The sequence below is a fragment of the Lonchura striata genome, chromosome 2 (genome assembly GCF_046129695.1).
Source record: "Lonchura striata isolate bLonStr1 chromosome 2, bLonStr1.mat, whole genome shotgun sequence".
Taxonomy (NCBI): domain Eukaryota; kingdom Metazoa; phylum Chordata; class Aves; order Passeriformes; family Estrildidae; genus Lonchura; species Lonchura striata.
In genome coordinates, this window is record NC_134604.1 from 29,813,032 (window position 1) to 29,840,501 (window position 27,470).

Consider the following 27,470-nt stretch of genomic DNA (forward strand, 5'->3'; position numbering starts at 1 on the left):
AAAGGTGTGTCACTGCATGAGGTGGGTCACCTCATCACTGAACAGTGATGAAGCAGAGACATTTAATGCTGCCTTTGCTTCTTTGACACTGGTGATGGGGGGTGTCTGGAGCCCTGGGCTGGATGGCCATGCCTGGGGAAACGATGAGTTCCTGGCTGACTTGGAAATTGTATGGGATTTGCTGCTGCAACTGAATGCACATAGGTCTATGGGGCCCAGTGGGATTCCTCCCAGGGTATTGAAGAGCTGGCCAATGTAACTGTGAGACCCCTTTCACTTATTAATCAACAGCCTTGGGAATCCGTATAAGTTGACATGGAGGCTGGCAAATGTTTTCCCAATTTTCAAGACTGGCAAGAAGGAAGATCTTGGTAATTACAGGTCAATCAGTCTCACTCTGGTGCCTGGTAAAACTGTGGAGAAAATTAGTCTGGAAGCTATAAAGAAAAAGACTTGCAAGACAATGCAGTCGTTGATCAAAGTGCACAAGTTCTTGAAGGGAAAGTAATGCCTTACCAATTAATAAGCTTTCACAACAAGGCTACCCACCTAGTAGTCAAAGTGAAGGGAGATATGTTTTTTTCTTTGTTATTTTGGCAAAGCTTTTGATAGTGTCATCATATCCCTCTGGACAGCGTTCAGCATACAGCCAGATGTGTACATGATTTCATCCACATAAAACTGAACAAGAACAAATGCCAGATTCTGCACCCGGAGTGCTGTAATCCTGGGTGTGAATATAGACTGAAGGATGAGACTGGGATGCAGCCCTGCAGAAAAGGCTCTGGGCATTTTGAGTGATGGCAGGCTCTGCCAGGTGTGTTATGCTGGGGTTCGCTAGGCACAGAATAGTTAACTGGCCAGAGAAGCGAGGGCCCCACTGCACTCAGGTCCAGCCTCACCATTACTGTGTGCAGCTTTATGCTCTACAATACAAGGATACAAAACTATTATACTGTATCCAAAGGAAGGCAACGAAGACAACAAGGAAATGTGTAACTTAGGAGGAGCTGAGGATACAAAGTTAGTTCAGTGTGGAGAAGACCAAGGGCTGACCTAACACCTCCTCATCAGGGGCGGCAGAAGGGTGGTGCTGGTATCTTTTCTTTGGTGTTCAGCAACAGGACACAGGAAATGGCTTAAAGCTGCACAGGTGGAAGTTCAGGTTGGATATCAGAAAAAAGAATAATTTACAGACTGGACAAGCTCCCCAGGAGAGCAGTCATGACCCTGAGTCTGTCTCTGTTCAAGATGTGTTTAGACAATTCTCTTACCTGAAGTTTAACTTCTAGGTTGCCCTGGACTTGATCCTTGTGAGCTCCTTCCAACTCAGGACATTCTGTGATGCTGTGATAACCTCAAAGTTCTAAATCTTAGTATAGGGCAGCTCAGAGAAACAGCAAAGAAGCTACCCCTACAGAACACAAGATCTTGTGGTTTAAACACAAGCAAAGGAGAGTTTAGTCAGTGGAGGACTCCTCCTCTTTTCAGCCAGGAAAGCAGAGAGGGGAAAAAGCCTGAGGTGTAACAATGGAGGCCAGGACACAACATAGAGATGCTTCTGTGACCTGGAAAAGCAGGTAACTTACCCTCATCTGCAGCCCTTATAGGCAGCTAAGGAACCAGCCCTGGTCACCCCCACAGCTGTATGAGTATCCAAACATCTTTCTTCTCTCCCTACACTGTGGTGATCTGCCAGTGACCACAAGTGTATTTCTTTCTTTTGTTCCTTTCCTTTCATCATCCTCATTCTAATTTCAACCAAATAAAATCTCTGTTCCCCCTCCCACTACATAAAATAACAATTTTTTTTTTCCATGCACTAAGCACACTTAGACACAATAAAAATTTGGTTGGGTTGCTTTTTTTTTTTTTTTTTTTTTTAATTTTTACAAATATCTGAAAGCATCACTGAGCAGTGACACAAGTAAGATATTCCAGCAGTGATAGGCACCCAATGAATGGCATTGTCCTGAATTCAGTCCCAGGTTCTCTTGGGATCAAGAGTGAAAGAGAAACAAAATTTACTAGAAAAAAAGCCTGGTGCTGATGGCAGAAGAACTCCCTCACTTGGCCAAAAAATAATTTGATATCCTACATAAATCTAAATATTAATGAAGATTAGAGGCAAATATCCACGTGGGTTAATACCAGTAAGCCCCTTCACCCCCTCTCCAAATTTAACTGGTGGGATGAGGAAGGAATTACAGCTGCCTAGAGGCACAGCTCATTCCTGCAACTGAATCACCACAGATGGAGCAGGGGCATGGGGACAAAATCTGGCTACTGGATTAAAAACTTCATAGTGAGGACAAACAATACTAGTGGAGGGAGTTCAAAGATCCTCACTCTTATCTTCTGCTGGTCAGCGACGCTGGTTCTAGAAATGTTCAGCTTCTTTCATTTCTTCCCTTTGAGTAGGAGACTGTCACTGAAAGGGAGACAGAAGGCAGTCATCAGCCCAGAAAGTACAAGCAAAGCTGTACCAGCTCCTCAGTATGGATTCTGAGGTATCGGGTGTCACACCCAAAGGATCTGGACTTTCAAGCCCTTTCTTTTAGGCAGGTGGATTTTCTCCCAAAGATCCTTAAATCTTCTAGAACAAGTATGACAGAATCAGGTCCGTGGTGAGGAAGAAGGATGTTATAATCAAAGATCCCAGAGAAAAGAAACCAACTCTGGTTTCCCTTCTCAGTTCTGAGAAATCTAAGCTTTTAGCTGCATCCTGTTAGCTCAGCTGGCACTGCCTTTTTCAGTAAACACTGGACAGCTTAGGCAAAGCCACCAAACTCCTGACAGCTCTGAAAACAGGAAATGGGGTGTTCTTGCATGAACTGGAAAGCTTTTGGAGAATACCAAAAGTGTCTTCCTTAGACATCATCAGCCCAAACCACTACAAATTCCCAAGATCTTTTGCCTGCCTCCTTATAGCCCTGTTTGCCATAACCACAGGATGCCCTGTACATGTGATGTCTCAGAGAAGGCTCCACAGTTACTTCTGCCTTTCCCATGCAAGGTTCCTTATGAGGCACACACGGAGTTCCAACTACTACACACTCCATGTATATGTTTCTGTGGTTCCCTGCAAGGAAACCTTCAAGTTTCACATCACAAATGGGGACTGAGGTAGAGACTGGAATAAACTTGCTGGGGCCAAAATGGCCCAGGCCAGAAACATCTCAGGCACCAGGAAACAGCAACATCTGGTTCCAGTACTAACAAAAGGATCAAAATGTACAGTGCCTTACCTTCCTCTGTGTCAGCAGATGCAGCAAGGGGTGGAAGGTGGGAAAAAAAGAAAAAAGTAAAAAGAGTAAATTGATGAGATTTAACAAAAATCCCCATTCCCAAAGGAGCCTGCTTCCTACTTGGCTGTATCCCCTGGCATCAGGCTCCCCTCAGAAAAAGATCCTGAGAGCTCCAGAAAGGGGAGCAGCTTCCAAGGTATGGTGCAGACAAACCCAGGCACCCAGCCCCTTTACCTGGTGAAGCCCTCATCCTGCAGGTTCAGTACCAAGTTATCTGCTGTGAGATACACACGGTTTTGTGAGGCAGCAATCTGAAACAGAAATATAATACAGACATGGCATCAAGGACTAAAAATGCACATGGAGGAACAGCATAGGAACCTATCTCCCCATTCAGATACAGCACTCTTGTTTCATTTAAGACCTCATTTAAATCAATACAATTCCCCAAAACAACTCCCTACTTCCTGACTTCCCATCCCAGAGCCATCAGACTTTCTAAAAGAAGTGCTCACTCTGTGTCTCTGTCACAAAGACCTTTGATCCCACATTTATCTGTCCCCCTTTCTCAGCTGCGGGTAACCAGAAGCTTTTGGTGGCTGCAGCTGAGGGTGGGTGATGGAATCTGATGTGGATCTGGCCTTGTCATATGGAGGGCATGAACTCTGAGCCCCATATCTAACTGCAGATCCTTGCTAAGTCTTAAGCTCTACTTGAGCAGAGAAGGGCTGGGCAGGAACAAAGATCAGGACAGGGCAGATCACATTCGCCTTAAATTCATCATGTGGCCACTGGGCTGGGGGGACACAAGGACTGCAGAAGGGCAAAGGGAATTCTGTGCCCAAATGCTCACCGTTTTTGAGATGTTTTGAGCAGCTCGGATCTTACGTAGCTTGATGTAGCCTGGATTCCTGCTGAGAGCTTCCCCAAGGTACAAGGGAACAAAAGTTAAAGAAAATTCCGCAAAGAGAAGCTGCTTACCCTCAAGGAATTCCTCCTAAGCCATATTAAAGAACATCTTAGTGGGTAAAAAGCAATCTCTATCCCAGTAGCATGGGCCTTTGGGCAGGCATGTTTTCACCTGCCCAGACGAAGAACATTATGGATTACGGTCACACACAGCCAATAAAAGTCAAACTTTACAACAAGGAGTGCAGGCCCACAGCCTCCTCTGCTCTGTAACCTCAGACAAACCTCACTCCAGCCGACTGCAGAAGGGGGGAAAAAGGACAGTGACCTACTTGAAGCCATCATCCGATCACAGTCCCCTAAGCATGAGACCAGTGTGACAGATTCTCAGGACTCTCAAGCTCACAAGCCACATCCCACTAAATCTCCCAAAGCAGGATATCATCTTGGCAGCTGTTGCTTCCCCCTCAGCCTGGACTATCTTCTGCTTCTGCTCCTGCTTGGCCTTCTCCACCAAGAACTGGGCGCGCTGTGCCTCCTGCTGGGCTGAAGGGAGAAGAGACACAGGCACTGGAGCCACGCTGTGTCTTCCATCAAAACCTGAGAGCTGAGGCCCAGGGGCTCTGCTTCCCAAAGAACTGGTAACATTCCAGGACCACATCCAAGTACAAAACAAATCTGAGAGCACTTTATCTTTTCTTGAGTAAAACCCACAGCACCCAGACCCTCCACACGTAACCCCCACAGTGAGTGACAGCGTCCCAGTCTGAAGAGGAACCTTAGTTTTGGGAACTCAGTCCCTCTGATGGTCTAGCCCATTAGCTACGGCTTTCTGGTAACACTTGCAAAATAAACCCTGTTACTAAGGAGGCTTAGAGATTTGTAACCCTCTGCCTGTACTCATACAGTGGCACTGCCATGACACACTAGCCCAAATTCCACTTCACTGCTTAATAACTCCATGGAAAGGCACCAATGGAACTCACCCACTTGCTTAGCCTCCACAGCAGCTGTGTATTCACGACTGAAACTGAGCTCTGTGATAGCCACATCATCCAGGATGAGGCTGAAATCCTTGGCTCTCTCTGTCAGTTCTCGCCTAATGAGCAAAGACACCTGAAACACAAACACAGCAATAGAGTTCTACCAAGCACAGGGTGTTTCTCACTTCCTGAGCACTCCAAAAGCAAAGCACAACTGCTCTTCACAGTGTTGGGAGAGATATTCCCCAACCCAAACTCCAAACCATGGACGTCAACACCACCTGAGTAACGTGTCTACAGCCAAAAAAAGCATTTTCAAAACTCTATTACAGCTCATCTACAGTTACTACTAAACTGTTCTACGCAAGTAACACTGTGAAAGTAAAAAACCTTGAAAGTGTCTTTTGCTTTCACATCCAGTTCCATAGCTCCCACAGTTCTGGCAATAAGCATTTCTTTATCCACCTGGATTTGCCACTGTTTGCAGGCTGTGCTTTCATAACTGTACTCCAACACAAAAAAAGAAATGACCACATAGTTTTTTTAACCTATATCAGATCTCTTAATTACAGTAGCTACTTGTCTAGTGTAGCAACTCCACTTTTTTCGGCTGCTTTGGGTGGGTGTTGCTGTTTGATACTTTGATTTATTCTACACTTACTTCCCAGCACCTCTTTCAGGCAGCCTGACAAGTCCTGCACCAAATATTGACTTAAACAGAAACTATTGCTACAATATCACATGCTTGGCCAATTGACCATTTGCTTTTACTTTTAGTGCAGCTGTTTCTGAGCAGAACTCTAAATAGTGACAGAAAACTTTCCTGTGTGAACTGTCAGTGCACAACTACATTAAGTCACTTAATTTTTTTCTATCAATCCGTTCAATACCATATCACTTTAGAATAACAAGCACTAGATGGATACATGACAAGATAAATGCAATTCAGTTTGTTCCAAAATTTCTGAGATTAAACAATGATTCTTATCTGAGATCACAGATGCTTAACAGCCTTTGCTTCCAGCACAGCTGAAACCCTCACACAGATATTCTTTGCTGTCTCATCCTCTCCACACACTCTCTTTCTACATGAAGACTAACAAATCCCTCCAGTGCACTCCATGTGGATGAGCACAAAAAGCTGAAGCCCCTCACCAGGGGGATACAGGTCACTTCTTATAACAAAACCAGGACACCCAGCTTCACTCTTTGGTTCTTTTGACACAGATCAGAGATACAGTCTCTGATAGCTGAAAGATGCTTTGTATTTCATCCAACAGCTTTTCCTCTTCAACACCCTCCTGGTCCTGCAGGACATCCTCTAAAACCTTTTACAACAAGACCAGCACCTCCTCTCTGCGCCAGCTGCTGTAGGGGATGAGAGCTCTCAGAATCCCTGGCAATCAAACTATTACAATACAAGCTTCCACAAACAGGCATTTTTAAGCTAGGTAATTCTAATATTTTGCAACACTCCCCCAGAGGACACTCTCCCACTCTAAGCTTTTTCTAATCATTGCCTGCAGAGAGGGTGCCAAGACAACTGAGCCAGGCTCTTCTCAGAGATGTCAAACAACAGGACAAGAGGCAATGGGCAGAAACCAGAACACAGGAAGCTCCACCTGGATAGGAGGAATAACTTCTTACTGTGCAGGTGACAGGGCACTGTAACAGGCAGCCCAAAGAGCTTGTGGAGTCTCCCTCACTACAGACATTCAAGAACCATCTGAATGGAACCCTGTGCCATGTGCTCTGGGATGACCTGGCTTGAGCTGGGAGGCTGGAGCAGATGACCCACTGTGGTCCTTCCAGCCTGGCCCACTCTGTGACTGCAAACAGAAGTTATACATGACTCTTCTGAAGCATCCACCACTGACAGGTTAGTGCTCTGTTAACTGCTCATTCCCACTGTTTCTCAAATTGTTCAAAACCGTTTCATTTGCTCTGACAGTCATTCCAAGGTCTGTATTTTTAAAGCCAGTTCCACAGACACCTGTGGACCGTGAAGCAAACCAGCTCACCCTTAGTGTTACATTCTGGTGCAGTTTTGCACTCTGTGCACCAACAGACCCACTTCCCTCCTCTAAAGCTGCTGACACAGCATTTGTACCTGCACTGGAATCAAGCTGTACGTGGGACACGCTTCCCACGTGGATGCAGTACCCCCAGCTGAACACAGCCACTCTTCCTGCACCTGCCACATGGCTCCCCCGTCAAGGCTGCCGCGGCAGGGCTCACCTGGGCCCTCTGTGTGATGAGCTGCGAGGCGTTGAACTTGGCCACGACGCTCTTGAGCACCTCGTTGACGATGGAGGGCAGCACACGCTCCTCGTAGTCCAGCCCCAGGCGCTGGTACATGCTGGGCAGCTCGGCCGCGTTGGGCCGCGTCAGCACCCGCAGCGAGATGTTCACCATCTGCAGGTCTGCGGGGACAGCAGCGCTCAGGGCCGCGGGGCGGCTGCACAGCCCCTCCCCGGCAGCAACGGGACAAGGAGCAGGCAGCACCGACTGGGAGAGGGACACTTGGGCTGGGAATTGGGAAGAAATCCTTTACGGTGAGGGCGGGGTGACACAAGCTGTCCAGGGAAGCTGCGGATGCCTCAGCCCTGGAGGTGCTCGTGACCAGGTGGGATGGGGCTTTGAGCAGCCTGGGCTGGTGAAAGGCGTCACTATCCACGGCAGGAAATTGTGACTGAACGATTTTTAAGGTCTATTCCAAGCCCTTAACATTCCGTAATTGTCTGAAAAGCGCCTCCACTATGGCGGAGCTCCTGTCCTGTGCTCCCCACCCCGTGGCCCCTCCGTCTCACCTTTGGAACCAGTGGGGGAGGAGATTTTCCGCGGCCGCGCTCGGATGTCGTAGATGATGGGGTACTGGAACCAGGGGATCCTGCGGGAGCGGAGCCGCGTTAGGGGCGAGGGCCCCGCCGGGCCGGGGGGCCGGGGGGGCCGGGCCCTACCTGAAGTGCAGCCCCTCGGCCAGGATGGTGTCCTGCTGCACGCCGCCGATGCGGTTGAAGAAAATGGCGCGCTGGCCGCCCTCCACTGCGGGGAGAGAGCGAGGCTTTGGTCAGCGTGGACAGCGGCCGCGAAGGCTCCGAGGGGCTGGGGGGGACCCCACTCACCAATGAAGACGGACTCTCGCACGCCGTAGGCCAGGGCGCCGGCGCCCAGCAGCAGCTTGAGCGCGGTGCCGACGCCGCGGGGCCCGGTCGGCAGCCGCCCCGCCAGGTCCTTCAGGTTCTGCGCCATGGCCGCCCCGCCGCCGCCCCCGCCGGGAAGGACACCGGAAGGAGCGACCGCCGTGCCGCTCCGGCGGGAAACCGCGGCGCCGGGAGCTCCCCACGCTGCCCCTTCCCGCCCCCAGCACTCGCCTTCCGGCGCGGCGGCCGAGGCGCTCCGGAAGCGGGTCCGGCCGGAGCCAGATCGAGGGCGCGCCCCGGCGCCATCTTGGGTGGCCGCGGCGGGAAGGGCGGGGCCGGGGCGGGGCCGGCGGGGCCGCGTGACAAAATGGCGGCGCCCAGGCGGGCACGTGGGGCCGCGCCGCCGGAGGAAGAGGAGGAGGATGAAGGGCGCTCGCCGGGCGCCAAGCGGCTCCGCGGCCAGCGCCGGCTCCTCGTCGTGCTGGAGGGGGCGAGCCTGGAGACCGTGAAGGTGTGGGCGGCGGGAGATCGGGGCGGGTCCGGGCGTGCCCGGGATGGTCTCGCTCGCCGCTCACCCGTCCGTGCTTTGGCCGTAGGTGGGGAAGACGTTCGAGCTGCTGAACTGCGACAAGCACAAGGCGCTGCTGCTGCGGAATGGCCGGGACCCCGGGGAGGTGCGGCCTGACATCACGCACCAGGTACCCGCTGGGCCCGGCGGGGCGGCTCGGGGCCATCGCCCCTCGGGTCCGGGCGTCCGCCGGTGCCCCTGGAGCCCGGGGCCGAGTTTGGGCTCCCCCGCTGTGCTGGTGGGCTTTAAGCTGAGTCTGAGTTTGGGTGTGGGCTTGATTTCTTAGCATTACAGTGTCCCGTCCCGTAATGAGATGAGCTTTCAGCCTCGACATCGCTCCCGTCTGCATTTGCGGGGGCTAAGCATCAATTTTCCCTAAAATTTTCTCTCTTATGCCTTTCTATTTCCACTATCGTGTGCTTTTCACTTTCAGAGTCTCCTGATGCTCATGGACAGCCCCCTGAATCGGGCTGGGCTCCTACAGGTTTATATCCACACCAAGAAAAATGTTCTCATTGAAGTCAATCCCCAGACCAGAATCCCAAGAACTTTTGATCGATTCTGTGGGCTAATGGGTAAGCAATTCAAACTACACCAGCTACAGAATAATGCAGGGAGGTAGTCAGGACTGGGGGAATTTCGGGTAAAGTGAAAAACTAGCACCGACCTTACGATGTGAAAGTGAGAAAAGAGCACAGAAGCGAGAGCATCTTTCTGGGATGTTCCAGGATGCATACCCCAGCTGTGTGCTCCTTAGCACAGTGGAGAGTGCCTGCAGGAGGCTGTGCTGTCAGCAAAATAAATTCTTTCAGACTGTGATAGGAACTCTAAAGGTGGACTTTTGGTGTACCTCAGGTTAGGCAAAGCATGGGATTCATCCAACAAATCGCCACACAGCTTAAGTGATTTTTCTTGTTTTGTTTTCTCTTTGCCAGTTCAGCTGTTACATAAGCTCAGTGTTAGAGCAGCTGATGGGCCTCAGAAACTGCTGAAGGTAAATATTTTGTAACTGTTCACAGCAAATATTGCAACATTGTAATGGAATGTAGGAGGGATTTTTTCTCGATGGGGAGAAGGTGTTTTTTTGGTTGCGAGTCCTGATTGTGGGTGTGGTTTCTGATCTATCCCGTCCTATCCTCGCTGGTGGCCCTGGTTTCAGGGGAGCTGCCCCACATGCTAACCTGGCTAGGAGCTGCTGCTGCAGGAAGGAAACCCCAAACACACCAGTCTTTGGAGCTGAGGGATCTGTTCCTCATGTGAGCCTGACTGCCACGCATGGGCATTGACACTTTCTGGGTACAGCTTTCAAAAAGGCAGAGAGAGGTGGAAATGAAGATGTAATTAACTTGAATGGCTTCTGCAGTCACGGAGGGGGAGACTGGATAAACCACATGGACAAAAGATTTATCGGATATCAGATTCCTCCGATGAAGAACCACCCCTGTGGCTGGAAAAGGCCAGAAAAGCAGCAGCCTGAGGAAGGTGATGGTAATGGCATCTTGGCAGAGAAGGCTCAGCCCTAGCCAGTGCCCCTGCCCAATGACACAGGTCAGCAGGCAGGTCAGTAAGACTCCCAGAAGCAAAGAACTAACCAGGACTTAAACGTGTTTTGTAAGTTTCTTCTGGAAAATCGGGATTCCCCAAAGAAGGAGAGTGGTTTTAAATCCCAGCAGCTGCCTGCTTGCCAGCCAAGATGACACAGAATTGCCTATAGGGGACTACAAGTCCTCCTTGCCATCCCTCTGTGCCTGTTTCAAGAGCATCTTCCAGGTACACACTGAGACTGGCAACATCTGGACACACCTGCTGGGGTTTGTTCTGTCCCTGTGCCTGGGGATCCTGACCCTGCTGCCCAATGAGTACTTCATGCCTTCTTTGCAGGAGAAGGTGGTGTTTGGGATGCTCTTCCTGGGAGCAGTGCTGTGCCTCAGCTTCCCCTGGCTATTCTATATTGCCTACTGTCACTTGGGAGAAGGTCTTGTGGACTTTTTCAATTTTGGATTATTCAGGAATTGCACTGCTGGTCATGGGGAGCTCTGCTACTCGTTCTACTGCTCCCCACAGCTAAGACTCATCTACCTGAACATCACCTGTACCTTGGGCATATCTCCACCCATCTGGGATTGTTTTTGCTCAAGGACCCGGCTGTACTTGGTGGGTAGTCGGGGGGGGATAGGGAAACAGGATGTGTACCTCAAGGGCATTTGATTTTTTGGGTGAGGGCAGTCTGTGATGTTGAATTGTGGAATGACAGTGTTGGTTGTGGAATGACACCACCGTGGTATTTTGTAAACACCAAGGACAATGAGGATGGGTTGCTCGAGATGCACCAGTCCTGAATGCAGCCTGCAAACAGCTGATGGATTTTTTGTTTGTCTGTTGATTTTAGCAAACAATGGCTCTAGCTATGTGTCAAGAGGGTCTGTTACCTCTAACCTCTATTCATTTTCTGCTTTCTGTAGGTGATAAAAAACCCAGTCACTGACCATTTGCCCGTGGGCTGTATGAAGATTGGCACCTCTTTTGCAGTGTCACAGGTGTCAGATCTGCGGGAGCTGGTTCCTGCAGCAGAGCCAGTTGTCATTGTGGTGGGAGCTTTTGCCCACGGCTCAGTAAGTGTGTGCATCCCTTATCTGGGGTTGTGGAAAGGTTTCTTGTGTTCAGTATGGAGGTTTTATCTGCCCTTTTCTTGGCTTGGTTTCCCCATCCCCATTCCCCCCCTCCCCTCATATGCTTGTCAAAAAAAGGCTCAAAACTGCTACATTTGGGACTGTTCTCCCTCCCAAGGGGAGTGCATTAGCAGAGGCTGGCAGTTTCCCTGCTGAGGAAATACTGTGCCTCTGCAGGTCTTAGGGTTGGAAGAGATCTCTGTAGATCATCCAATCCAACTCCCTGCCAAGGCAGGGTCACCTGGAGCAGGTGACACAGAAACATGTCCAGGTAGATTTTGAACGTCTCCAGAGAGGGAGACTCCACAACCTCCCTGGGCAGCATGTTCAGTTCTCTGCCACCCTCATAATAAAGAAGTTCTTCCTTCTTTTTTGGTGAAACTTCCTTGTGTTTTAGTTTATGGCCATTGCTCCTTGCCTTGTTGCTGGGCACTGGAGGAAAGAGTCTGGCACCATCTCTTGGCACCCACACTTGAGATATTTATGTGCATTAATGGGATCCCCTCTCAGTCTTCCCTTCCCTACACAAAGCAGACCCTGCAGTCTCTTCTCATAAGAGATGGTTCCATGTCTGAATAATCTGTCTAGCCTTTGCTGGACCCTCTCCAGTGGCTCCTTGTCTTTCTTGTACTAATGGAGATGAGGCTCAGTGAAAACTTTTTGCAACTTTTTTTTTTTTTTTTTTTCTATTTCTCCTCCCTCTTCTCCAGGTCAGTGTTGACTATACAGAAAAGATGGTCTCCATCAGCAACTATCCCCTTTCTGCTGCCCTGACATGTGCTAAAATTACTACTGCCTTTGAGGAAGTGTGGGGAGTAGTATGAGCTTCTGCTGCTACTGCTGTCATGATGGACTTGTATACAGTGACTTCACATTCTAGAAGGGCTTTTTAACTTGGATGTGGACCTGGTGCAGCTTTGGGCTCCTGGAAAACACTTCAACTTCATCCTTGTAGCTTCTGAAGCAATGAGACTTAAAATGGACTGCCCTGTTGACCTTTTTTCCTCCTATTAAAGGTACCTTTTTTGAGTAAAAAGTGCTTGTGAATTTTACTTTCTCACTTTTCATATGTGGGCAGGCTGGATCCCCTTATAGCAGGGACTTGGCCCAAATTTGTCACAGAGCTGGAATTCTTAGCTGTGCCCTGCTCACCCCGGTGTCACTTGGTCCTGTAGAATCGCCTTGCTCGGTGGCATGTGACAGTTCACACTCCCACACCGAAGCACCCAAGAGGAAAGGAGCTGAAGCCGATGTTAAAAAGACCAGGAGCAATTTTTATCTTAGATGACAAACGTAGAAAAGTCAGAAGGTGGCTCCAATCCAACGCAGCACCTGCCGTGAGTGTGGTACAATCATCCGGTGTCAGCGGAGAGACGAGTGCCGGCCGCGGGGCGGCAGAGATAAGGCAACAGACAGAAGGTGGAGGGTCTCAAGGAGGCTCGCTCGGATCCCCTCCTTTCGGGTCTCTGACCCTGTGCTTTCTCCTTCCCCCTCCTTGCGTTGAAAAATAGTCATACTTCAACACAGCAAACGTGGCAGGTGATGCTTTGCTTCCGGAGTGTTAAATCAACTCCTACGAATGCACAGGTGGTACAATCTGAAAAACAGAGGAGCCCTATATTTGCTTTGGTTGATTTGATGTTTACCTGTCACCTTGCCTTTCACCTTGGGCTGCAGCATTGCTGCCCCACTTTACCTCCTGGTCTCTATCTCATACAGCCTTACCTTTTGGCTGTTATTCTGCTCTTTTTAGCTTTTCTTTTCGTGGCACAATTAATCTGCGAATGTAAGGCAACACCAGCAGTAAGGTGAAGAACAACACGTGGCCGCAGAAATAAATAGACCTGTACACCTGTAAAGGGAAAGGCAGGGTTGGGGATCAGCAACCAAGAACACAGGGGAGGGGATGGAGGGAACAGGGTTGAGCACATGGGGTTGTCTGTTTGTAGCTACTAAATACCTTCATCCATTTGTCCCAGGTGAAAAGGCAAAATGGCACCAGGGAGTAACCCATAAACATCCAGTGGTTAGTCTGCTGCAGCACGTAGAAGATGGGCCGCAAGACAGTGATGGAGGCCAAAGTGCTTAGGAGAGGACTGTCCCGAACAAGGTTCATGACCTAATTTAAAGAAAAAAACCATCATTCTTAACAGTTGAGTGTCCTGTGGCTGTATATGCAGGCTCTGGAACCAAAGTTCTCTTTCCAGCTGTGTAAGATGTGTTTTAGTAAGCAGATAGTCTCAAAAAAGTAGCAAAATACGTTTTAAGAAAATACATTTTAATAAGGAATGTTGTTCTGTCAGTACTAGGAGATTAAACAGAGGCATTCAGCTCATGTGTTTGTCCTCCAATCTTTCCAGCTGCCAAGCACTTCAGCTGCCCTCTGCTCCTATGCCAAGTTTTCCAGTTCTCTCCCTGTCAGCTTCTGCAGTATATCTATGGTTTGCCCACGCAGAAGGCAGCAACCTACTGAACTCTTGAGATCAAAAACCTGCCAAGCTTGAAAACCAATTCCAAAGTGAGCAGCTATTTTTCATATTTAATGCAAGTAAAGCCTTCAGTGTGGCACTTCCCAGACTCAGGGCAAGAGGCTAACACAGGCCCCCCTGTTCTGGTAAGTCAGACACAGCGCACCTGTCTTTCCACGATGACTATAAGCAGCTCCATCTGAAAGCACACCAGGTAGCCAGAGTGCAGCCCGTGCCAAATGGCCAGGAAGAACAGGGCCAGTGCCTGTGACAGCAGTTTGTTGCCCAGGAACTTCAAGCGCTTGAAGATGTAGCTAGAGCAGAAAAGAAAAAAAGTGCTTCCAAGTTATTCTCTGCCCTCCCCTGGCTATTATAGGGATGAAGGGCCCAGAGGACCCGATGCCTTTGCATGCCCCGTGGTGCCAGAACAGCATGACCAGGGCAAAACCTACATCAAAAGAGTCTTAAAGAAATCCCAGCTATAAGGAGGAGAAGGGGGTCATTATGTACAATTTAGCTGTGGGTCCCAGGAAGTGCTGAACCAAAACCCATCTGAGTTTGGAGTGGGGAGCACCAAGAGCCACGATGCAGGAAGCAGCTGTCAGAGCAGCTCTGTGGCTGGCTGAGCAGGCAGGCAGCCCCAAGGGCTCACTGTAGTCCCATTCTAGTCTATGCTGCCATCAGCTGTTTACCTTTATTAATGAACTGCCATTCCAGGTGAATTAATAGATCTCTCTAACCCAGTACCCCAATAACCTGTTTCAAAGGGCACAGCAGCAAAACATGGGAAAAGGTGCACAAACTGAAAACTGGAAGATTCTTCCTCTAATGCTCCTGCTTAGCCTAAGGTCTTGGTTCTGCTGACAGGACAGAACTGACACATTATAGAAGGAGAATTTTGTCCTGCTCACCGGGCAACCCAAGCATTGGTGTTGATGTTGAAAGAAGCAATGGTCCCTGTGAACAAAGGTGTTGTCTCATACAGCCAGACCTTCATGTTGGCACAAGCATTCCACAAAGGCTTTCCATTCTTGTCTTTCCCATTGTACCCCAGACCAACAAGGATGCAGACACCTTCCTGTCAAAAAATGCACAAGAAAGATAAGATGAAAATATTGCCCTATCTTTGCTGGAGAAGCAGAGCTGAGGAAATGCTGACTCTCACTGTGCTGAGAGCATCGCTATAGATGGAACAATTGGATTAAAAACTGCCTTTTAGTTAGCTAGCCTATGCTAACTGAAGGCAAGCTGAACTGACCTGCACTGATCTCCAGATATTTGGATTTCTTCCATTTAGTGCAAAGTCCAAGAGGCTTGGACCTTTTTTAATTTGTCTTTTGCTTCTGGAACGACATCTAGACTCACCGTAACAAGCCAGCAAGTTACGTATTTGTAGAGTATAATTTTTCCCCAGATCAATATGTAACCACAACGGAACCAGAAAGGCTTCTCCTGCAGAGATAAGAGTGAAACAGAGTAAAAATAAAACCTGGAGTTGAGTGGCCATAATGGCACAAGGTATTTCATCACTGTCTTTTGTTTTAATCTGTGTTAAGATATACCGACTGGGCTGCCAGGCTTATCGCAAACTTACGCATCATTCTCTTTCCTTTGGTTATATTTGGCTGTACTGAAATAGGTAGAGTTTGGGAAGACTCTGGGATTAGCATAATCAAAATGCCGGTAGAAATTATTTGCTAGGAGCTTTCCAAGAACATAAAAGATTATGGTAAGCCTTACAAGTTACTCTAGTGAAATTCTTTGCACATAATGGTTAAAAAGAAAGTTGTTAAAAGGTCATAAAATATATATGTTAGAGTTCCAAAATCAACAGCAACATTTAATCATCTATTTGTAAAAGTTTTCATTTGTTTCAGTTCTCCCATTCCTATTCTGCATCAGATGGAATCATCAGGACAGGTGGTAAAGCTAAATTAGCTGTGGAAAATCTTATCCCTAGTTGCTGACTTATTTTTAAATTGAGGCAAAAATAAAAAAAGCAATTAAAAAATAATTCCACTCTTGTAGATCCAGTGCCCACCAGAGAAGTGGAATTCTTCCACACCCCACTAGGCCATGTGAATACATACCATATAGTCATCTGAGGTGAGGTACTCATCAGAGATGTACAGGCTTGACAGAGTGTAGGTCACTAAAAACAAGAGACCCAGGCTCAGACGCTTGAGAGCAGGCATGAAACTGAGAAAGAAAAATACAAAGGTCAAAGAAATGCCTTGGAAAGAGACCATCAAACTCACAGTTTTAAAAACTGGTGGAGAGGAGGAGGTAGGGGAGACAGCGATAGGGAGACACCACATTCCACTGCAGCAGCTGCCTCTGTTTGGAAGCTGGGATGCAAACATTAGGTTGGAACCGAGTCTGTACTAAAGATGTCAAATGGTTGTTGATGTTCATGCCCTGGAACAATGCTGGGACATGAAGCAGAGTTACGAGTGACTTCTGAAAGACTGCCTTGTCTCGTAAATCACTTCTGGTCACAGTATTTCTGTGTCCAGGTAAGAAGGCAGTCTGCTGCAGGGAACGTGGAGGATTCGGCATTCTCGGATCATAAGAAGGGGGGAAGCCAAGCAGCTTTGTATTACCTATTGGGTCTCTGGCCTGGAACGTCAGTCATCTCACCCCTTGCCAGTTTCTGATAGTCTGTCATGGAGAACTGAGGCCCAACCATGAAGGCACCATAGAAATAGGAGAATCCTGAGACCTCCAGCAAAGTAGGAACCCCCCGAACAGCAAATCGCTGCTGCTCAGGGGTCAGGAACTCCTGCACCAAAGGGAGCGGCATTAACATCATCCCAGGAGTTTCATCCAGCTCTCTATGTTATGTCCTCACCCTGCCTCCTTACTGGTTTCCATTCTTGCTCCCCATGGACATGGAACTTTACACTTGGTACTTCATGTCCATTCCTCTCCCCAGCCCTCTCTATGTCTACCCCCTCCAAACAGCAACAAGATCCAATGGTTGAGACCAGCTGCACAGGTCTCTTCCCAAATAAGCTCCAAACATGGAAGGGATCCACTGACATGCATCCCTGGCAGAAGATAGGAATAGTATGAGCACTGTATCTGATCTATTCCAGTCCCTGACTGCAATTTCATGTACTCTCCCAAGACCTTATCATGCTACAATTCCTACTTCTTGGTGCAAAAATTGTTTTTAAATACTTGAAGCTTCAGCTCAGGAAGTTTCATCTTGACCTCATTTTCCTGCAGTCAGCAGTGATTCCATGGATGCTACAGACTTGGTCAGGCCTCAGACAGGAGATGGGGAATGCAGGTACTTGAAGCAGTATTGAGGGACTGTAGCATGTATAGTGCCCTCTCCCACAAACTGCTGTGCAACTTCTCTGTTTCATCTGAGCTAGAAACAGAGTCCTAACAAATGGTAAAGGGCAACCATTGACAAGCACATGGCAAGACTAATCAAAGGAAAGGCAGATGGGAACTGAGATCCAGTACTGATTGTCTGCAAGTTAAAGGTACATCACCCACAAGACACAGAGCATCAGGGATTGGGAATCTAAAGCAATAGATTTGGGGGAAGGAGATGGTGGGGAATTTGGAAGAGTGCAGAGTAATATTCTGACATAACTGGAACAATTTCTGTCCATCTCTAGTCACTTCTGTTTCTATTCCAAATGATTTTGTTCCAGTCTAGAATTCAGTGCCCTCAAACACTCCCAGAGGCTCCCCTCTCAGCTGTGGTTTTTACCTAACAATGCAGCTTGCTAACTCACATCCTTTGAACTTGGTTTTCTGATCTCTAGCTCACTGGGACAGCATGGAATGACGGAGAAATGGTGTCTAACTCACCGGATCTTTTCCTCCATCATAGTAATCAATGGCCAGACCTGGAGGTGAGAAAGAGTGACTTGAAGCCCTGGAGTGGGCACAGCTCGCAGAGCACAAGAGAGAGAAGAGAGGTGTCACTCACCAATCAACTTAAGTGTCAAGACACAATGTGGCATTGTCCACTTGATGTCATAATGCTCTGTGGCTGTGAAGTAATATCCAGCCATAAGGTATGTCTGAAAGAAACCATTGTTTGGGTTATTCAAACTAATTCCTCCAGCTGGTTTTGATCTGCCTCCACTTTTCCACCCACAGTTGCTACTGAAGTGCCAAACTGAACAGAGGCCTCCCTTCTATAAACCCAGGGAATAAGAAAGAGGGTTTACCATCTGAAAGAGAAATGTGGTGATGACAGCAGTGATTGTGCGACCCATTAGTCTCAGTATCAGGAACTGGATTAGGACACATAGCAGGGAATGAAAAAACTGCGTCCCTGTGGGTGGAAAAAAGAAAGAGAGAGATAAGAAATAGAAATTACATGTATAGGTCCTCCAAATCACAGCACACCCTGGGCCAGGCAGCTCTCTCTTCCCAAACTCATCTTACCAAAATTGAAGTAAGCAATTGAGAGTCCTGTGAAGACATTGTAGAGGTGAATGAGGTAGGTCTCCTTCTGGAAGAGGAAATAGCGCTGGAACAAGGCAAAAGGATATCCTGAGAGAAAAAAAAAAAAAAAAAGGAAGAGTTGGAAATAAGTTTAGACAAGTATTTGTCATGAAGCAAACTACAGCTTTTCTGAACATGTCATTAGGAACATGTACTTTACATCACACATTATCAACACAGGGTGTGGTGTAAATTCCTGATACTACATTTGCATCTTAGGAGACAGACTCCAGATTAATTACTCTGTATGGAAGTAAATACTTCAACAGGAACATAATTATAGTAAAACTGAAATTGAAGTGCAAAAAATGGCAGGACTACATTTCCTGGCCTCATTCAATATATGAGATGGATAATGCTGAAATACATGTATCACACTTTAGCCTGTGATTCATTTCCAAATTATGTGACAAATACAATGAACATGGCAAGAAGCTATATTAAAAAAAAATAAAAGGGGTGGGGAAGGGAAAAACTTTATGGTTAATACCATAACAACATCCAAAAAACCCCAGTCCCACTCCCACCTCAATGAGTTCTTTCAGCTTTAATTTCAGAGCTCCTCAGGTGACCTCCAATAAGATATGCTTGCTTTTCTAACTCTGCAACTTCAGATTTGCATCTGATTTGTGAACTACTGGGTACACAAAGCTGTAACTGAAATCCACTGGTACTACGCATGTGGTATTTTTGGAAAAAAAAAAATCAGTCAGAAGCATTTCATATGGAGCAGCTAAGAAAAGTGGAAGGGTTTTTTCCTTGCATTTTCTGCGAGGTAACTTCTAGTCTAAGTTAGGAATGCCTCCAGATTATTCATCTGTGGCTCAAGTGAGAAGCAAACATTTGTGAAACACTCTGGTAGTACAGTGAGAAGTGTCACACAGAACACCATGATTCAATTAAATTCTGTTGTCTAGGTGAGTTACACAAAGCATGCAATAAACACTGCCACGTAGCAGACAGTAAATACAATATGTCTTAATATACAGTGGCACAGGAAGCATTGCAATTAATGTTTCTAAAGCCATGTGCACAAGGTGCTGAACTGGAATACCAGAAGTCACTTTAATTCTGGCCTTCTGTAACTTTATTGCGCTACTTTGCAAGCCTGTGTGTTCTCTTACCCCACTCAAAATAAGGGGAAATTCATCACATACCACACTACTTCTCCTCCTAGCTGTAACCAGGAGGGGTGGATGGAACTCTGCTACGTGCACTAATGGAGCAGTAGTAGCAGGAGGTGGTCATGTTTTATATGGAGCAGTAATAAAAGGTGATGAAATGCACATTCTGCCGAGAAGTGTATGATGGATGGAAGGCTTCCAATAAGCAAGGCCAACTCTAGTCACTACTGTGAGAGGAAATGAGAAACTCTGTCATGTTATTTAAATACATGTCTGGCAGTTTTAACAGGCTGGAGCCATTTTAAGGCCCTCTCCATCCCCGCAAATCCCTTGGGAGGGAGCCCTGGAGTTGGGGACTTTGGGACTCTTTTCTAAATCCTTTTGGGCTCATGTTCTACTGTGTCCAGATGTGTACCTGCTGCCTCCTGAAACCGAGCTGCTGCACCCCATTTCCTCAGCCTCCTGCCACCCCTCTTTCGGTTTTCCCTGCCTCCTTGTTGCTGTTCCTTCCTCCTTTTGTGTCCCACGCTTTCCTCACCACAGGCTGCTTTCTGGCCAGCCCCACATACCATGGCTCTCTGCTCCCAGAGCCTGGCAACCTCCCTCCTGCACATCCAGCCTGCTCTCCCTTCCAAAACAGCAGCTCCAAACTCCCCTATAAAATGCCTTACGCAAGCCATCCCTCTCTCTCCCTTCCCGCTCTTCCATGCTTTTTACATGGCCCACTTCTGTCCCATTCCACCCCACTGCTGCCCTGAACACCAGCTGAGGGGGAAAGAGGGAATTGGCAAAGAGAGTTCATCACATGGGTTCTCTGGGGATACAGGAGTAACTCAGAGAATTAGAGCAATTCACATGATTAAAAAAATAAAAATAAACTAGTATTTTCTACTGGCCTTTTACTCAGAAATATACAAATGGGGATTCTTTGTTCATGAGCCAATCTTCCTGCTGAATTTAATAAACATAGGAAGAACTGGCTTTGAGAAATTGAAAGTGGTAAAAAAGATGAAGTTTTACTATAAGATAAGATCAAAAGTTAAAAAGCTGAGGTTTACTGTGGAAAAATGTTTCCCCCTTCTGATTGAAGGGCAGAAAAATCAGAAACACAGGCAAAGCACAATTTACTGCTGTTCATCAATATGCATAGTTTTAAACCTTCATTTTACAGGGTCTCCCACTCTTAATAAACACTAATACTTTGCAAAACAGTCAATTTCTACCATTTCCCCCCCTCTAGCCATTTCTGTAGGCATAATTAAAGTATGACTGAATACTATAATGTAACTAGTGTTCCTACTCTTTCTGAGACCTGTCTCATTTGTCAGCTGTGCTCCTTTTTAGCAGGAGATCATGTCATGGTTTGGGTAATGCTGCTCTGAAGGAAAAAGAATTATGAACCCTTGCAAATAGAGAGTTACTAATAATACATACTGCATCCATGTTTTTAGAAACTATAAAGTCTGGTCTTGCATTACGTGGCTGCTGTTCCAGTTCAAAAGTCACAACATCAGCCTAAATTCTTCTGATATCTAGAGTAACTTGTTAGTACTCTGGACTGCAGTTTACCTACTGTTTTGCTGCATGGGATAATTTTCTCAGTTTTACAGCTGGGCCAGTTGCATGCTGCAGATACAAACTTTAACCCCCAAACAGCAGCGGATTCGGGGTAGCAATGGTCATTCTGATGTGGCCTCTGCCCTTCTGAACACTGATAAACTATCTATTAAACAACAAACAATTTCTGCTGATAACAACACCAGTACTCCTGCCCTACTACCACATCCCTGAAGCAGCCTGAATTAGCACAGCAGCTTTTGGAGTTATGGTTGCCTTCTGGCAAGCTGGATGTCACCTTTGGATATGCCAGTGGCAGGAAACGCTGCGCTGCTTTGCTTCTGTCATTCAGAGCAACAGGACAAGAGTCCCTGATCCTTGCTGCCAAGAGGCTCTGCCCAGCAGCTCCCACTCTGCCAAACTCCTCTTTCATGGCTCCCTAAGCAGAGTGGACCGAGGCGGGAAAGCGGCTGCAAGACTCCTGGAGAAAACAGCAGGGAATCTCTGATCCAAGCTTATTCTTCCCTATGCACCACGGAGCTGAAAAACAGCCTGCACACAGAGCTGGGTTTTCCCTCTAGACACATTTTCTAGAGAATGGAATTAGCAACTGAGATGATTTTTATTTTATTACTTCACGGGCACAAGAGGATGACCTCTGGTTAAGTGGACCATGGAGATGGAAGGAAAGGACAAGCTCAGCTTCTTGGCTATGGCCATTTGGGAGAGTAATGGGCCACTGCACAAAGCCCAGCCTTGTCCACAGATACAATCTAACTGAGCAAAAGTTAAATAATCAAGAAAGTGGATTAGGCAGGAGAAAAGTTCTACTAAGCCCAAGCAAAAACAGCGCTGTCAAGTTTGCCATCTTCTGGACTGGGTGATTAAGATATCTCTCTTTTTCCAGAGATAAAGCTGCAAATAAGAACAGTGGAAACATTCTTTTCATCTCTGCTCCTTTTATTTCCTCTTTTATATGCATTAGCTCTATCTCATCTTCAAGCCAGTACCTCTATTTTCCTCTTCTCCCTTTTGCTGAACATTTAACTCCTCTGTTGTTAACATCCAGCAGGGCAATTGTCTCAATTTTTTTATAAGAATGCTAAAACAAAAAGGAATGGGACAACAGGGGAAAACAAGTGTTAAAATATCAGCCTTACCTAGTAATTTAACTTCAAAGTTATTATTTTCTGTTTCTAACACTGCAAAAGTGCCACACCTTGTTTAACACTGGGTGCATAAACATGAGCATTTTAATTCAGCTCAAGAGTTTACCTTTAAAGTCCACTTATGGTGCTTTAGTTTGCATAACAAAACTGTCTCAAAGCATGTGAACAGGGCTCTCTTCACATGAAACTGAACTGAAAACACACTCCAGTCAATGGGTGATAAGTGTGTATGAGCTGACAGAGGCAAATCCAAAGCAAATGCTCAAAACCCACAGACAATTCTGTTCTATAGGTCTGCTCCTATTGCACCATTTTTCTTGCTAATGTAGACACAGGCAGTGTGTAGCATTACTCAACTCCATCTATTTTTTTTATTATTTAAGGAATAAGATGTATTATTTGAAGTTCAGAGTTTAAACAAGGCAGCACATGAGTGTTCTGTGACTCAGGGTTGGTTTTATGACAGGACATTGCTGCCTCTTAACACTTTTCCCATCTCTTACCCATCCGAATCAGTTGCTCATGGGCCCTTGTAGTAAGGTTCCTGCTTGGCTGACCAGCTGGGAACTTGATTTGGGATAAGCTAGCAGCTTTGGTTGACCACAAGAAGAATTTCAGGGAGCCTAAAAATCTTCAGGTTGCAGGAAGCATGAAGCAGAGCATGTAAAAAAATTGATGAGAGGTAGAAGAGGGGGAGGTAAGCCAACTTGCAAGTGAAGCAGTAGGTTTCTGGCACCCATTGGGTAAGAATGTGTTACTTTCTGCAGGTCCCTGCTATGTCCATGGAATGAAAGAGCACTTTCCCAGTGCTTTTCCTGGCAGGTCTGGGCAAACCAGCAGGGTCATTCCTGGCTCAGGGCTGTAAACAGCATGTTGGCTCCCCTCCATATTTTGCAGGTAGCTCACAAGGCACTGTGTAATACTATGGTCAGATAAATAGCTTTAATTCTTGGGATTGTACAGCCATGCAAGAAACATGAGCAACATAAAGTATTAAATGCACAGGGCCATAAGGTCTCCTGTACCCTGGCTTATGCTTTGAGCGGTGACAGCAGGAAAGAAATCTGTCCCCTCTCATGTGAGGACAGGAGCAGCAGCACAGACACCCTGTTATCTCCTTAACACCATTGGAGCAGCTCCAGGTTCCAGTGGGAGCATTGGGACCTACTGAAGGGTGCAAGCTGGAGCTCATCTCTCAAAGACATTCTCATATGATTGACAGACATTAGTGTACTGACATATCACAATTTTTATTGTGGCAGGGTCCAGAACTGTGCTTCAGGTGTTCCTGCTGTTGGCATTGCTGCCAAATTGCAGAATACTTTCTTCAAAGATTGCCTATGCAAATTTTTACGTGGGGGAAGTCTGCAGTAAGTTTTTCATCTTGTACAATCCAGGTAAGGGACTCTATTCTAGCTGTAGTCTCTGCTTAAAAATTGCAGCATGTATAAACCTGTCTCTGATTTAAATACAAAACTGTAACTAAAATCCCTATAATTTCCTGAGCAATGTGCTGTTACTTGTTCACTGAAACAACGTGGTGCTCTTTAGGACTACTCTAGTTTTAGTTCTTGAATGTTCTTTCTCCTTCTCTTATTCTAGCCTGTATTTATTTTTTTTTTCAGTTATGTCAGAATGCCAACAGTTTTAAATGACCTCTTTTGGTTATTTCAGATCATTACTAAGCGAACGCTTATTCTGAATCAAGATAATAAATTCAGACTTATTTTTTCAACAATAATTCAGCTTTCTTCAGAAATTAATGTAGGAAGTCAAGAAGTCCTTTGTGATTCTTCCTCTTTTTCAGAAGACTATTTTTACCGGTTTGTGGTGATCTTCTGAAAGTGAAACCCTAGAAACTGTTGTCACAGTAAAACTGCACAGTGTAGATGGGAAACTGCATCACAGAGGAAGAAATAAGCAACAACTTTTTAGTCCACCTTTGGAACAATGCTTCACCTTCATGGTCTTGTTCTGAAATAATTCAGCAGTATTAGCTGCAGCCAAAAAAAATAGTTTTCTTCCTGAATCTATGTAAACACCTGAAATGGAGGAAGTGAAGGAAAAGCCATACTTAATGTCCTAATGCCACTTACAGCTTTTAGAAATGCCTTTCATTTATACCCCACGCCATCCTATGAAGTGGTCATCAGCATTAGTTACATTACCAATGAGATTAAAAGGATTGTAAACTAAGCTGCAATTAAATGAACATTCCTTTGTGCAGGGCTAAGGAAAGCACACTCCTCTCATGTTGCTCTGGAGTAGTGTCTGGCCCTTCCTTTTAAAGCAATGGTACAGGTACAACACTTTACCACCCAGTGCTTACCCATCCATTAAGCAGGAGAGCTGGAGTCAGTCCCCTCTGCCTGCGTGGTTCAACCTACATGACCTGCAAGAGTGCCAAACTGCAGGCAAGGCTGTTTTGCATACCCTGAAGCCTTGCTGTCTGAAATTATGCTTTCCTGCATCTAATTAAAAGATACTGAGCTAGGGAGAAAGGACAGGGAAAAGCACAGCTCCAGCCTCCTGGTTTAGCTTATGCATTTGAGGCATGCAGGGGAGAGAAGTAAGCAGTCTTCTGGACCCTGCTCCCCAGAATTTTAATACAAATTCTAAAGATCCATTGAGACTATGCAAAACAGATGGTGGCCTACCTCGGGAGGGGACACTGTGGCATCTCAGTGGCTTACTGTCAACACTGCACATGGAACATTTGTAACAGCACACAGGAGACTCACGCTTCCTTAATCTGCTCTCTGCAGCAGGCAGTTCTTATCAGCATTAGGACAATAATTATCTGCTGCTCATTCCAAAGAACTGGTGCTGTTCACCCATAAGGCGCTGAGCAGGAAACACCCTCCCAGATGTCGTGTCCCAACTTACTGCTAGCAAGAATCAACTCAGAGAGTACAGTTGTGGTGCATTCTCCAGAGCCATCCCTCTGCGGTGGCTGCCTCCACACACAATTTCTAGGGCCTTTTCTGCATCAGCACTCGTTAGACTGGTCCCTTGGTTGATCCAGGTGACTAACCTCATAGTGAACTGTCTGCTTTTTCTGGTTTAGGTTGCTGCCAAACACGTAAACTCAATCAGATCACAATTAAAGGACCAGAGAGAGACGTGGGAGAAAGGGAAGCAGGACTTTTCGCCTTTGGAGGTAGGTGTGGAGCTGCTAGACTAATTAATGCTCACTTGTATGCATGGCCTGTGTGTTTCCTATTACTTCATATTTTTCTTTATAGAAGTTTGGTTTAACAAAGTTCTACATTGAGTTCAAAACGATAACCAGTTCAGTCTCCTGTATCGACCCTTCACAGGAAGAATGTTTTGCTCAGTTTGATCTCACACATCATAAACTAAATCATGCAGAAATAAGTCTGATGCAGACCATGGTTATGAAGTGACACAGTTTTTCTTGCTTGCATTTCCTTTAAAAATATTATACTTCTAGTTAGCCAAAGCAACTTTATTGTGACAGATGACACAGTAGTGGCTGTATCACTTCAAATATACTTTCAAGGTTCAGAGAAAAGCTTGTATTTCCTTTCTGCTAGGTGACTACACCATCAAATGCTTTCACAACCCAAAGTTTCCCTGAGCATCTGCAGTGATTTACACAGATAGGATGTATACACACAGCTGAATTAATGTTTTGGGAGCTACAACCTCCCCCTCAATCACCAGCCCACATCACAACTCCAGCCCTGCCTTAACCATTCCACATGGAACTCGAGCATCTCATGTTTACATAAGCGCAGGCACCCTGTGTTTTGCAACACACTTCGCGCTGCAGGTGGAGCGCAGGACATCACCCCAGTTCTCCTGGCAGCGAGCTGGAAGGTTTTGCTCGCTCTGCCTGGCCGTGCCCCTGACGACACGCCTCTCCTTCACCGTGCCACCACTGCCGCAGACAAGGGGTGATGTCCCCGGACAGTGACGTCCCTGCACTCGGACGGGGCAACACCTGCGGGGCCGTGGACATTCCCGAGCGGCCACGTCTCCGGACACACGCTCACGGGGCACTGGACGCACACGCACCACCGGGCACCCACGGGACAATCGCGAACAAAGTTCCCGTGCCCGGGACACGGACCCGAATCGGTGTCTTTCGCAGGCACCCCCGGTTCCTCCTTGCCCTGCGTGCACAGGCGGCCTGCCAGGACCGCACCCTGACCTCCCGCGGGGAAAGCGAGCGGGCTCCCGGGCGGGCCGGGGGCTGGCCCCGGGCAGCTGCTGCGGGGCACTCCGCGGGCTGCCCGGGCGGCGCCGGTGCGGCGGGATCTCGCCCGCCGGCCGGGCGCGCACACGTGGCCTGGCGCGGCGGCGCTGGCACAGGTGCCGCTCCGCGCGGGCGACGCGCTGCCCGGCCCCGGGCCGGCGCGCGGCGTGGCGCGGCACGCCGGCGGCGGCGGCGGCGGCGGGGTCGCCCGTTCGCACGGCGGGCGCGGAGCCCCGCCCGGGGCGCCAGCCCCGTCGCCCCCCGCCCTGCCTTACCCATGAGGATGGACAGGATGAGGCGCAGCGCCTGCTCCGACGAGCCCAGGGCCTCGGCCAGCCTCGCCAGGCTCCAGGCGGACCCCGCCACCGCCATCTTCCCCGCCGGCCGCCCCGCCGGCCGGTCGCGCCCCGAACCCGGCAGCGGCACCAGCCACCGCGGCCCCCGCACCGCGCGCGGCCCCCTGCGCGCCCATTGGCTGCGGCGCGGCCGGCCCCGCCCCGCCGCGCCTGCGATTGGGCAGCGGTGGCGGCGGGGCGGGGCCCTGCGCGCACTAAGGCAAAGGTTACCCGCGGGTGGGCGGCGACGCGGGCCGGCCCCGCCGGACGGCGATTGGCGGAGCGGCGGCCGGGGGCGGGGCCGGGGGCCCGGCGGGGCGGGGCGCGAGGGGCGGGGCGGGGCGCGGCTCCCGATTGGCTGCGGCGGGACAGGAGAGCGGCGGGGCGGGCCGGGGTTATTCGCGGACGCGGGGCGCGCGCGGGCAGGGCGGGAGCGGGGGCGGCGCGCGGGGGCTCGGCCGGGGGCTCGGCCCCGGGGTGCGGAGGTCGGCCCCGGGGTGCGGGGGCTCGGCCGGGGGCTCGGCCCCGGGGTGCGGAGGTCGGCCCCGGGGTGCGGGGGCTCGGCCCCGGGGTGCGGAGGTCGGCCCCGGGGTGCGAGG

At 48.2% G+C, this 27,470-nt stretch overlaps 3 protein-coding genes across 3 annotated transcripts; 1 reads left to right on the top strand and 2 right to left on the bottom strand.

The window, feature by feature from the left end:
• Positions 1 to 1,862: 1,862 nt before the first annotated feature.
• Positions 1,863 to 8,444, bottom strand: PHB2 (prohibitin 2). Its single transcript, XM_077781259.1, has 9 exons — positions 8,266 to 8,444; positions 8,101 to 8,185; positions 7,951 to 8,030; positions 7,379 to 7,563; positions 5,144 to 5,273; positions 4,600 to 4,703; positions 4,102 to 4,179; positions 3,249 to 3,559; positions 1,863 to 2,431 (listed from the first exon to the last, which is right to left on the bottom strand). Exons 1-8 carry the CDS (start codon positions 8,390 to 8,392, stop codon positions 3,479 to 3,481), a joined length of 870 nt encoding a protein of 289 aa, XP_077637385.1. The 5' UTR covers positions 8,393 to 8,444; the 3' UTR covers positions 1,863 to 2,431; positions 3,249 to 3,478.
• A 200-nt stretch (positions 8,445 to 8,644) lies between these two features.
• Positions 8,645 to 12,556, top strand: EMG1 (EMG1 N1-specific pseudouridine methyltransferase). The gene is made up of 6 exons (XM_021549124.2): positions 8,645 to 8,794; positions 8,880 to 8,981; positions 9,285 to 9,426; positions 9,787 to 9,845; positions 11,314 to 11,463; positions 12,231 to 12,556. The coding sequence occupies exons 1-6, from the start codon at positions 8,651 to 8,653 to the stop codon at positions 12,342 to 12,344; spliced, it is 711 nt and encodes a 236-aa protein (XP_021404799.1). The 5' UTR covers positions 8,645 to 8,650; the 3' UTR covers positions 12,345 to 12,556.
• A 1-nt stretch (position 12,557) lies between these two features.
• On the bottom strand, positions 12,558 to 27,008 carry LPCAT3 (lysophosphatidylcholine acyltransferase 3). The gene is given in 14 exon segments (XM_021549118.3): positions 12,558 to 13,117; positions 13,246 to 13,372; positions 13,481 to 13,639; positions 14,155 to 14,302; positions 14,900 to 15,066; positions 15,354 to 15,440; positions 16,079 to 16,187; positions 16,592 to 16,770; positions 17,820 to 17,857; positions 17,941 to 18,034; positions 18,185 to 18,291; positions 18,405 to 18,512; positions 26,812 to 26,965; positions 26,967 to 27,008. Coding segments are annotated over 13 exon segments (1,509 nt in total). The 3' UTR covers positions 12,558 to 13,117; positions 13,246 to 13,255.
• Between the last annotated feature and the right edge of the window lie 462 nt (positions 27,009 to 27,470).

Coding starts and splice junctions, on each gene's coding strand:
- PHB2 (XM_077781259.1), bottom strand. CDS start 8,392: ATGGCGCAGAACCTGAAGGACCTGGCGGGGCGGCTGCCGACCGGGCCC. Junction 8,031..8,100: donor GCCGAGGGGCTGCACTTCAG/GTAGGGCCCGGC, acceptor CCGCTCCCGCAG/GATCCCCTGGTTCCAGTACC. Junction 7,564..7,950: donor CTCCCCCACTGGTTCCAAAG/GTGAGACGGAGG, acceptor CTGTCCCCGCAG/ACCTGCAGATGGTGAACATC.
- EMG1 (XM_021549124.2), top strand. CDS start 8,651: ATGGCGGCGCCCAGGCGGGCACGTGGGGCCGCGCCGCCGGAGGAAGAG. Junction 8,795..8,879: donor CGAGCCTGGAGACCGTGAAG/GTGTGGGCGGCG, acceptor CTTTGGCCGTAG/GTGGGGAAGACGTTCGAGCT. Junction 11,464..12,230: donor GAGCTTTTGCCCACGGCTCA/GTAAGTGTGTGC, acceptor CCTCTTCTCCAG/GTCAGTGTTGACTATACAGA.